General features: G+C 42.7%; 1 protein-coding gene across 1 annotated transcript; it reads right to left on the minus strand.

Annotated features, from left to right (window-relative positions):
* Positions 1 to 1700: 1700 nt before the first annotated feature.
* LOC119321869 (probable alpha,alpha-trehalose-phosphate synthase [UDP-forming] 4) lies at positions 1701 to 10226 on the minus strand. The gene is made up of 17 exons (XM_037595386.1): positions 9644 to 10226; positions 9074 to 9171; positions 8589 to 8977; positions 7432 to 7546; positions 7116 to 7217; positions 6832 to 6988; positions 5893 to 5981; positions 5678 to 5726; positions 5486 to 5586; positions 5156 to 5343; positions 4903 to 5017; positions 3747 to 3911; positions 3537 to 3659; positions 3370 to 3457; positions 3171 to 3301; positions 2885 to 2983; positions 1701 to 2257 (listed from the first exon to the last, which is right to left on the minus strand). The coding sequence occupies exons 1-17, from the start codon at positions 10182 to 10184 to the stop codon at positions 2009 to 2011; spliced, it is 2799 nt and encodes a 932-aa protein (XP_037451283.1). The 5' UTR covers positions 10185 to 10226; the 3' UTR covers positions 1701 to 2008.
* Between the last annotated feature and the right edge of the window lie 1310 nt (positions 10227 to 11536).

The raw sequence follows: 11536 nt of genomic DNA on the forward strand, positions 1-11536 counted from the left end.
AAGTGAGGGAACACACCAGCCTTGGTGCGCCCCTATAGAGGCCAGCCCTATGAGGATAAGGAAAGAGGGGACAGCAAGGAAAGTGTGGATTAGGATTCCTACTTCCTTCCCTCTCCCCCCTCTTTCCTTCCACCTTGGTTATATATGGCAAGGGGGCGCTTGGCTTGGGAGGGACTCCAAGTAGGATTCCTCCTACTTGGGGCACCCCCCTTGGCTGCTCCCTCTCCCTCCCACCTATATATATGAGGGGGGAGGCGCCTAGAACACACAACAACATCTGTTAGCCGTGTGCGGCGCCTCCCTCCGCAGATTACACATCCGGTCATATCTTCATAGTGCTTAGGCGCGAAGCCCTGCACAGATCACTTCACCATCATCGTCACCACGCCGTCGTGCTGATGGAACTCTCCCTCGACACTTTGCTAGATCAAGAGTTCGAGGGACGACATCGAGCTGGACGTGTGCAGAACTCGGAGGTGTCGTGGTTCGGTGCTTGATCGGTCAAAACGAGAAGAAGTTCGACTACATCAATCGCGTTGTCAAACGCTTCCGCTTTCGGTCTACAAGGGTACATGGACACACTCTCCCCCTCTCGTTGCTATGCATCTCCTAGATAGATCTTGCGTGAGCATAAAATTTTTTTTAAAAAAATTGCATGATACGTTTCCCAACACGTTTGTACCCCCTCGACCCCAACTAACGCACCCTAACCGGGGGCGACCCAAACCAACATGGTTTAGGTCCCCTGATCGCCATCGCCACATATAAAGAGGGGGGGCAGCTGGCCACTCACGATCCGACCTGTTCACGTGCATCTACTCTGCTCTCCTAAATCCCAACATCCTAAACCGATCTGAGGGAGAGTTGTGCGACGGGAAGGCCTTCTCCTACCTTTGCTTCAGTGCCAGGGTAGTGCCGCTGGCGCCCGGAGGGACGCCGCTACCCGCTGCAAGCATCTACACCGAGCCTGCATCAAACAGGCACGGGATTTCACATCGACTACACCAATGGCTGCTTCCATTGGTGGGAAGATCCTAATCCATATATCAGTTCATTAAGAAATTAGGTGATCTAATGACTAGGCTAACATTCCTGTTACGTAAATCCTACGGGATTATTTCTAACAATAACCCATGATAGTACTTCTACATGATACTCCCTCTGTAAAGAACAGTGATCCAAACGCTCTTATAATTTTTTATGGAGGAAGTATATTCTCAACAGATTTCAGCAATAGAATCCCGTTTCTTTAGCTTTAGGATTTTATTTTCCTTTTGTGGAAAGTTTGCTGTAACGGGTTGAGTGTAAGCAAACGAGTGCAACACGACATGGATGCAAACGAATGCCACACATTAATAAGCTTAGCTATTCAACTTGTCAAACAAAAAAAAATTGAGCTATTCAAAACTTCACTGCAAGAATCCACCCCGTCAATGGTGATACATAACAACTTTGGAAACAAAGGATAGTAGAACAACCCAACTATGATCATACATACTTTCCCTTATTGATATCCTTTCATTCATCCATGGAAAACCGACCTGGCATCGTGCTTAATTGATATCGACGCAAAGATGCATACGCAAACTAACTATAGAGACATGTGTGACTTGCACTGAATTTGTAAGGAACGTAGAAACATAACAACAGGACTGAACAGTTAACAAAGTACAAATAAAGAAATAATACTTTGAATTGAATAAAATCTGCATAAGAACCATCCATCGGTAACATCATGTACCCGTTTTACAGCATCACGTTCTGTACATACACCGACCAGAGCTTGTGTGGTTAACAAAAGCTGACAAAGTGAAGAACTCTTGCTAACATTGTCTTCTTCAATTCTTAGATCGAAAAATATCATTTTTTTTCCTAGTATATTACCCTTTTTTGTCTAATCTAGAATTTTGCACACATGTGTATGAGAAAAGGCCAACTGACTGGTCGCTCAGATCTGCTGATCGCGATCTTGTTCCCTTTTCTTCCGAACAGTTGAGCAATGGACAAGCTATGGTGGGTGACTCATGTTACCTGGAGCAGCAGCTGCTGCAAGATCCTGTAGTAGGGACACAACTTCGCTTGTTCCCTTGAGATTGTACCGTGCTACAGAGTGTTCCCTACCAACGGTGCATGAGAAATAGTTCTTATGGTTGAGGTCAAACTTGACGCTTGAGCAATCCTCTGCTTGACACCCCTTTCCCTTTCTTTTCGCTCCAGGTTGAACATCAAAGCTGGGTAAGGTATAAATATCTTCATCCTGAAAAACGGTGTAATGCCATTCAACTTTGAGTTTGAGCATAGATAATGTTTATACTCCAGTAGAAATCCATCAAGGCACTGACTAAATAACATGACAAGCAGTGGAAGAGTGAACTGTAAGTGGATTCCCACTGAATTCCCAGGATATCACTGGAAGTTTATACATCTTCTACCAATTCCATTTACTAACTATGATACATGCAAAATATGTGTCTATGAATATGGACTGCATTACTGGACCATTGGGTATATTGTTATTGTGACACGACAATTTCGAGTTCCTGCTGTTCTGCAAGGATCTGAACTTTAATGTACAACAGAAATGGGAGAAATGGTTTTCGTATCAAGTTGAACATTTTCCTTTTTTTTTCAAAAATAAAATGTGTTTGCTTTCTGCTTACCGGTTAAATGTTTGTGAGTGGGTACTCTCTTCTTTGATGCAATGCATAGAAGAAAGATAACCTGAAGGCGAGTTCATAGGTCTCATGCCTTCAATTCTTTTTTTAGAACTCCTTTGACTCCAATTGTGAATATTCATATTAACTTATTATGCTGTCTATTTTAGTCTTTCTGTTGAACTGAGATAACATAAAAGATAACTCGGTAAAGACAGTTCGGTAATTACCTTTGCAAGGAAATGACCAATGCACAAGACATAGTCGATTGGAGTAGCCATGATATTTCTGAGATCTAACTCGCGAATAATTTCATCAACGGCTTTACCCTGGACAAGAAAATGGATCAGTTTATACAACATTGCCAGTGACCAATATGTTCCCTCCTATATACAGAAAATATGGATCAGTTTACAAAACATAGCGAACAACCAATATGTTCCATTCTTCGGGAAAAAAATCTGCTTGTGCAACCAGTAAAACAATTATGTTTTGTTTAAAAAAGTGAGGGCAGACCTTGGTGACTCCCGTAGGACGAACTTCAATTGACCGACTGCCTTGAACGATAACAGCGCTTTGATTTGATAATGAATATGCCCCCAAATGCTGCAGCAGATCTGTCGCTTGATTTCTCCCAAACTGAACATCTGTGGAACATGAAAATTAGAAACATGGACCGTTTCGTTTGTGTTCAGAATGTATATTAAACACCTACCTGCATACTTATAGTTCCAAACAAGTGATGTTTCACGCTGTTCAAAATTAGACCTCGGGGTTCTTTGGGTGAAGTACTCAAACACTTTCTGGAAAAAATACCAGCATGCGTCAGGAGGGTAAACCAGATATTGCAATAACAGAACACAGTTCACCATGTAGATGCACCTTTACACTGCCAGCCCAGCTGATTTCCTCCTGTTCATATCTCGTGGTTATCCATTCTTCACCAGGTTGCGGTAAGAACATCCCATTCTCTGCCGCTAACCACAATTTATAATCTGCAAAATTCTACACAAAGGAAATGGGAGTCATTTTCAAATAGAGGTTTGACTATATATAGTATGTATATAACATATATGAATAGTAAGAGGTTACTTCATCGAGAATACTTCTGCCATATCCACTGACAACAACGACAGTTGTATTCTCATTATCACAAAGTGTTTTCAGTGGTTGCTTTAACTCAGGGTTCAACTTGAGTTCAATGTCAGTCCTTCCCTCTACAAATTGGACCTGACCAGTCAATGTTGCATTGAAACCCTGTATAGCAACGAAGTTGTTAGCGCCATGGAGTAAAATATGTTATACCAGAGTGCAAAAGAAGTTATTGGACGATGGAACAAACATGAATCATAATCTGAGGAACTCATCACAAAAATGACTAGGCATCCAAGATCAATTAATCAGTATCATCTTTCTTTGTTCACAAGTGAGATACCACTAAACAATTTTGTGCACTTCTCTTTCCTGAGCGGAACAGTTCCACGTATCTAATTTGACATAGGGGAAGGGGAACTTGTGGCTACACCCAGGAACATAGTATAAGCTTTCTTATTGAAAGGGAATAAAATGAGGGTATCCAGCTAAACCTATCTACAAACCTTGTAAAAACTAATTTATAGTGAGTCACCCTCTGTTATTTTGAATAATTTCTAGAAGTGTGGCTTCAGCTTAATTTCAAACAAAAAATGAACAGGTCTCGCCATGTCTCGATTTTATTCCAATAGTAAGCCCAAGTTGCAAAACCACATGTTCATTTAACCATGAGCGTCTACTGCACGCACCAGGAATTGTGTGTGGGGCCCAAGGCATCATGTAGCATGGGCATACACTTACCCACCCAGACAGACACACATGTGTACTCTAAGTAAATAAGGTGCAGTGTAAGCCTTCAATTACTGTTGATAGAAGATGACGGGTGCAACACATATGACAACATTAAACATGTTTATTCAGAGGTTCCTTTGAATTGAAAAAGTTGCCGGTATAAGAAAGTTTTCAAGCAAATAATAGTGCAAGCAAGTTCAAAAAAAAATGAACAGTCACGGGGGGAGGGGTTCCCCGCCTGAATATATTGCTCAAAAAGCTGCCAAAGCCAAGAGTCACCCCTTAAGCTTTGGCTGATCCACTTTATAAGGGAAACTGGATCAAAAACCTAAACGAATAGACCCTGTTTATGAGGGAAACCGGCCGAAAACCGTAGCAAGTAAATTTATAGTGAGGACATAAAAGAGAAATGGTGCACCATTACCAATATGAGAAAACGATTGTTGGATTTTCCATATTGTGCAGCTGCTTCTCCAATAGGGAGGACGGCAGTGTGTATTGCTGGTAGCGGAGCTTTACTAGTTGCATTATGTAGGTCGCTGCAGGAAAATAAATACGATAATTGTTAAAATCCCAATAGTAAGAATACTATGTGTATGGCCAAAAAGAAACCCAGTCATCAGATAAATACTACTCTCCCAAACTCAACACCAGATTGTAAAGCATCAGCTCCTCACCAGACATAGTTTTCGGCCCAGTCTTGTGCGATGTGTCTTGACACAAGATCATAATTATGCCTGTGGTTCTTCTCCCTTTCTTCAGTTGGCATATCCAAAGCACGTTTTATTGCGTCTGCTACTTCCACGATATCCCATGGGTTTACAATAATAGCACCAGCCCCAAGAGATTGCGCTGCCCCTGCAAACTGAAAATAAGAATAACAGCAATTCATGTAACATTGACACCATATTTAAGAAAAAAGGGAAATGTGCAACATCCAAATATATAGTAACCACGTCAGCACCAGGAGATACCTACAAATATCGGCCAGGTCAAAAACAGCTTACCTCACTCAGTATCAGAACACCTTTATTTGATTCTTGACAGGCAACATATTCATAGCTTACAAGATTCATTCCATCTCTCAGTGATGTTATCAGAGCTACATCTGAACAACACAGAACGGACTCACAATTTAAAAAGTAGACCATAATAGTAGAAGTGATAAACACAGAGGACTTATTCACAGGAAATGGTACCAGTGATTGCATAAAGAGCACACAATGAATCAAAATCGACGGTTTGATCCTGAAAATATAGGCAACATCAGAATTTCTCTCACAAATCATAATACACAACATACCAGAATTAACATCTCTATTGTGGTAGTGATGATTAAAATGCATTTCAATACAAACATCCATTAGTACTAACAAAAATATAAAATTTGTGTGCATAGGGGAAGGGGACGAACCAGGTGTAGAATAGGAGTTGCTTTCAGTGTTCCGAATCGACCATTTACACGTGCAACCAGTTCATGCACTTGACTTGCTAGCTTCCGATCTGCTCAAGTGAGTACATAAAACATTAACAACCCAGAAAACATCATTAGCTTAAGCATAGCTAGTCGAAATGGAAGCATTGTTACTATAGTTTTTTTTTTCAAATGTTAACATATGAATTACAGTAAATAAAATATGTAATCCCATTTAGGATTGGATACCATGACTCCATGAGTGTTCTCGACAGAAACGGTTTCTTGTAATCGCCTAATGGTACATGCTAGCAGAAGTTAAATCTTATTACTAGAAACTACCTATATAGACCATCATATACCTAAATGTTAAATCACATGCTTTTTTTAATACTGAACTGGTAGGATTCTACTAATCAATAGTCAATGAGTGCAAACTCCACTTGCGGATGCAAAATTCAAGAATGGCCGACTGTCTGTGTGTATTAGACTGTTGGTTTAAAAATAAGAGAACAAAAATATACATGTAAGCTTCTTATTATCTTGGGACTAGGGACCCTTAAATCTTAATGAGGCATTTTCATTTTGTCAATAAAAAGTAGAGAATTACCTAATTATAGAATAGTAATATGCGTTCAATGATTACTAAGAACAATACTTTGAAATTTTCTAAGGAACCCAATCGTGCAGAAATTTATGTTCTGGACACAACACTCCAAGCATTAGTGCATCTTCTATTTCATTCACAAGTGTCAGCAACAAATTTGGGAGTTTCATTACTTCAGCTAGTAGAAGGTATATTATTTCTGAAGCATGATATCACATTATTGTATTAAATTATAAACCCATTCAAGTAAGTAAATATTCTGCATGTCCACTATATGAGTTATTTGCATAGAAGGAAGCAAAAAATTATAAAACCATAGAAATGAATCTTACATTCGGGTACGTCACTTCTGGTTGGCACTGCAATCTGCAGTAGAACCACTTTGTATTCAGAATCCAGTTCCTCGTTTTTCTCAAGAAATTTCTCAAAGGCCAACAACTTTTGCAGGAATCCTTTAATCATGTCTAGCCGGTCCACACCAAGTATTACCTATCACATTAGCAAACAAAAACGAATGAAATAACGTAAAATGTTGAGAATCCAGATGTGTATATGATTGACCAAGCAAAATCAAAGAGCTAACTAAGGAGATGATACATAGAAAATATGTTCATACCTTTCGGCCAGCAAAAAGTTTCTTGAATTCGGTAATTTTGTCTTTCACTTTGGGATCCTCCAATGCTTTTGTAAAACGCTGAGCGTCTATCCCGATCGGAAACTAAATATTTCAGCAAAGTGAGTATAAAACAGAACCAATTCTTGCATGCATAAACAAATAATTTCAAATCTTCTAAATGGTGATAAGATTCAGATATCATGATGAACAAGGAAATGAGTGTATAAATAATGTTGTTGTATTAACAAGACTGAATATCATTTTGAAAATTTCAGATAAGATGATAAAAATAGAAATTACAAGTTTCCATACGTACAGCATCCACCTTGACAATCCTTCCGTCAAACTGAATACCCTCAAGGCAACCCTCAAGCCCAAGCAGGCTAATGCAAGCACTCACAAAATGCCTTGCATAATCATACGCATGAAACCTGAAAAAGGAAACATCACTGCACATGAAACGACCCATGCTATAGGGAGCTCGTACTTCCAACAAATTATAATGGGATTAAATCACAAGGTTCAAAAAAGTAATAGGCATAAATTGTGTGTTGTCAGTGCTTAGCATCTAGCTTGCCTAGGAATCAGCAGGTGTCATGTGTGCCCAGGCATTCCCTAGAGACACTGTACAGAAGAGCTGCTGGCAGGGCTGGAAAGGTTGGAGAACACAGAAGAGAACAATGTTGCTACAGGAAAAGATAACTTAGTGCGGACCAATGCACACCCACTGATTCTAAACAACTGCTACACATGCATTTTGATTGTGTGGAAAACCTGGTTATAAAGAGATGTGCTCTACCTGGTGGAGAGACATGGAAAAAATCCCCAAAGCACTACATTGTATCCTAGCTAGGAGCAAACAATAACAAATCATCCTCCGGAGGGTATCTACATCGCCTTGCAGGCAGGAGTGGGGACTGCAGCACCACCCGACTGGACTTATGTGGAAGCTGATCTGCTAGGAAGGAACCGGTGGCTCTCCATAACCCAAACAACACAGGTTGTGTTTCCTTTTCTCCCTTGGATTGCTGTGTACTTGGGTTGCTCCCTTGCTGTTCTCATGGGTGCTAAACTGCTGACACACTTCCAATACTGTGTGTGAGAACTGTGCTGGTGGAAGGAGTGTTAGATGCTTCCTAAATTTGAGGTGCAGAGAGTTTCCGTAGTTATAGCAGATACACATGACATTATGATATATAAGCTCAACATTTGCAAGTGCTAACAGCAAACAATTTGAGACCATGTACAACAGCAAAGCCTTTATTCCAAACAAGTTGACGTAGGCTAGCGAGAAACCAAGTAGGAACCACACACACCCACAAAAACAAGGTGAGGCTTGGTGGTGTGTGTGGCAATCTCTAGTAGAGAAGATGAGCACAAAAGAGAATGAAACAATGAAGAAAACAACAAAAAGACTGCAGCTAAGGCCTGGATTTGAGTAGCAACAAAATTTAGGAAGTAGAGTGAACTCACCCCACTAAGTCAGCTTTAAGCACCGCCTCCAACAAGTCCGCACGGTTCGGCAGTGCACGGTACATCTCGGATGAGGGAAATGGCGTGTGCAGGAACCAGCCTACCTTCATGTTGATATTATACTGCTTCAGCAACTTGGGAAGGCACATCAAATGGTAGTCATGGCACCATATGATATCTCCTTCCTTATAAATTTTGCACACTGTCTCTGCGAACATCTGATTTGCTTGAGTATACTTTTCATACTGTGACTTGATGTCTTTTGCCTTATTGATCTTGTACTCTTGCTGGAGCCCCAAGTAATGGAAGAGTGGCCAGAGAATTTTGTTGCAATACCCGCTGTAGTACTGGTCCATCAACTCCTCATCCAGGAACACAGGCACGCACCTCTTAAAAAACAATAACAATGTTGGTTAACCCAGCCAAATCACCACTTACCATCAACAACGTCAAAGACTACATGGGTTTGTGAGAATTTAACCAACCCGCTTGAATAGTCCCTCGGTGATTAATTTTTGATCGGTCTCATTGGGGACACTGACGCCAGGCCAGCCGACCCACATCATCTGCACATCTTTAACACCTGCGGCAACATTGCTTTAAAATTCAGCGCTGCTATACACACGACAATATTGGACGATCTTTGGACGATGCAGCACATCTGACCGTACGTACGCAGAGCAAAAACTGGATGCACCGTCAATCATCCGTCGTCCTCAGTTCGTGCGGGCAAACTGTCGTCCGCACAGTAGTTCTGTTTAAAATTATGACTCGCAGCACATCACATTGCCAAGAAACAAAATCACTTGTAATTGAGGGCTCAGATCACATCATATATAATGGAGTGCCAGAAAAACAACATCATGAGGGGACTCACAGCCTACGAAGCTCAGATACAGCAGAAAACTAGCGTGCAGGGGTCATATCAATGATGATTTATATATATGACAACAGAATATACGAACGTATCACCGTATCCGTATGCTGGCAACCTAGCTCAGAGCATATCGCATCGCCAGAAAAAGGATGTGGGGGTTCTCGATCAGGGGGATTACCTTGCAGGGCGCTGACGAGACCGCCAGAGCTGCTTGGATATTCCCACTTCTTAACCGGGTGGCGCTTGGCCGTGACGGGGAGCCGATTGGCCACGATCAGGACGCGACCATTCGGCCCTAGAAGAGCAGACAGGCGGCTAGCGGGGACTTGCTCCGTTGATTCGAGGGGCTGGTTGAGAGCGGTGGCGGGCGAAGTGCCTGGACCGCTAGCTGCGGAGGCGCGGTCGGCTCGATCCTTCGCGCCTGAGACAGGAAGGAGGCCAGGGGCGGAATTCGCCGGGTCCTCGGGCTCCTTCGACTCGGTGTCCACTGCGTCCGTCGACGAGGACCCCGGAGAGGAGGAGCAAGTCAGGAGGCGGCGCGCGGTGCCGCTCTCCCGCAGAATCCTCTCGAGGAGGAACCGGGTGGTGGCCGCGTCGGCGTCGTAGAGCGCGGAGGGGTCGGCCGACACCGCGCCATGGCCGCCGAGGTCGCGGAGGAGGCAGCGGTTATGCGCGACGGGCGACCCGGCCGCCTCCAGCGGCGGCGGCGCGTGTAGCATTCCGCCGAGCAGTTGGCGGGCGACGGCGGGGGGATGTGGGAGGGGCGGGGGGCGGGAGGGGTTTGGCTTTGCCGCCGCGGTGGTTGTGGGGCCCGTCTCCGCGGCGCAAACGCAACGGTCTCGTCTCGGTATATACCGCCGCGGTTGTTCTGGAACAAACGGAGACGGGACACGCGCCGCCCGGTTTCACAAATGATTGTTACGCGATTGGTAAGGGTATACAGTGAACTATCGGTGTGGGACCGACTTGTCAGTGCCTGGGTCTGCCGCTGATCTGGTGTGCTGTTACCTTACGTGTGATTATGAGCTGGGAGGTTGCAGTTTAAGAAATACTCCCTCTGTAAACTAATATAAGAGCGTTTAGATCACTACGCTCTTATATTAGTTTACGGAGAGAGTAATATTTTCTACGCGATTGCTAGAGAGGCGTGCTAGACCATCTGCTGTGGGACTGCTATGTCAGTGGCTGGGTCTACGCGGTTGTTCAGGGTGATGTTATCTTACGTGTGTTATTATGAGCTGGCCAGTGGAAACAACCGTGCATTTTTACTTTTCCATTTGTAGAAAAATAGAAACAAGTTGTTTCTAGCGTGCCTGTATCTATGTTCTGTTTTAGTTTTCTCGAGCAAATCTAGATTGCTTTTGTTGGAAAATTGATAATACTCCCCCCCTAACCATATTTAGCAATTGAACTGCTAAAATGACACATATTATGGTAGAAAGGTAGTAGTACCATGTTTTTGGGGATTATGTACTTTTTCAAAGTCTAGTTAAGGACCTAGATCATCACAACTGGATTTTTATTAGAAGTTGTTTACCACACATACCATATGGTAACCAATAATAATGTGTTCAGAAAGATAGACACCACACATGATATCCAACATTAATGTTGCATTGTGTTTCTAAAATGATGTAATCATCTTGAAAGAGGCTTTGGATGGACTTACTACCCTAAACAAAATGTATATGTGCTTGAGATCGAACCATGCCCCCCCCACCTTCTCCCCCGCGACTGTTGTAGCTCTTTTCAGGTCCAGAATTCCAGTTACCGAGAATTTCCCTCTTCATATAGATCTTGCTTAATAAGAGAGAAAAGATATTAGAATTGCATCATAAAGTGAAATATTAACGCAAAACATTATAAATATCAGTAGGAAAACATGATGCAATATGGACGTATCACAACTAGTGGTACTGAAGCATAAGGCTTTCGCCCAAATTCGTTCACGCACCACACCGAGGAACGTCGACCACTTGCCCACACAAGGGAAGACAATGCCGCCACCAAACAAGACCTCACCAACACCAGGATACCCATACGCTACATCCTCTGTTGCCCACACAACCAA

The sequence above is a fragment of the Triticum dicoccoides genome, chromosome 1B (assembly GCF_002162155.2).
Source record: "Triticum dicoccoides isolate Atlit2015 ecotype Zavitan chromosome 1B, WEW_v2.0, whole genome shotgun sequence".
NCBI lineage: Eukaryota > Viridiplantae > Streptophyta > Magnoliopsida > Poales > Poaceae > Triticum > Triticum dicoccoides.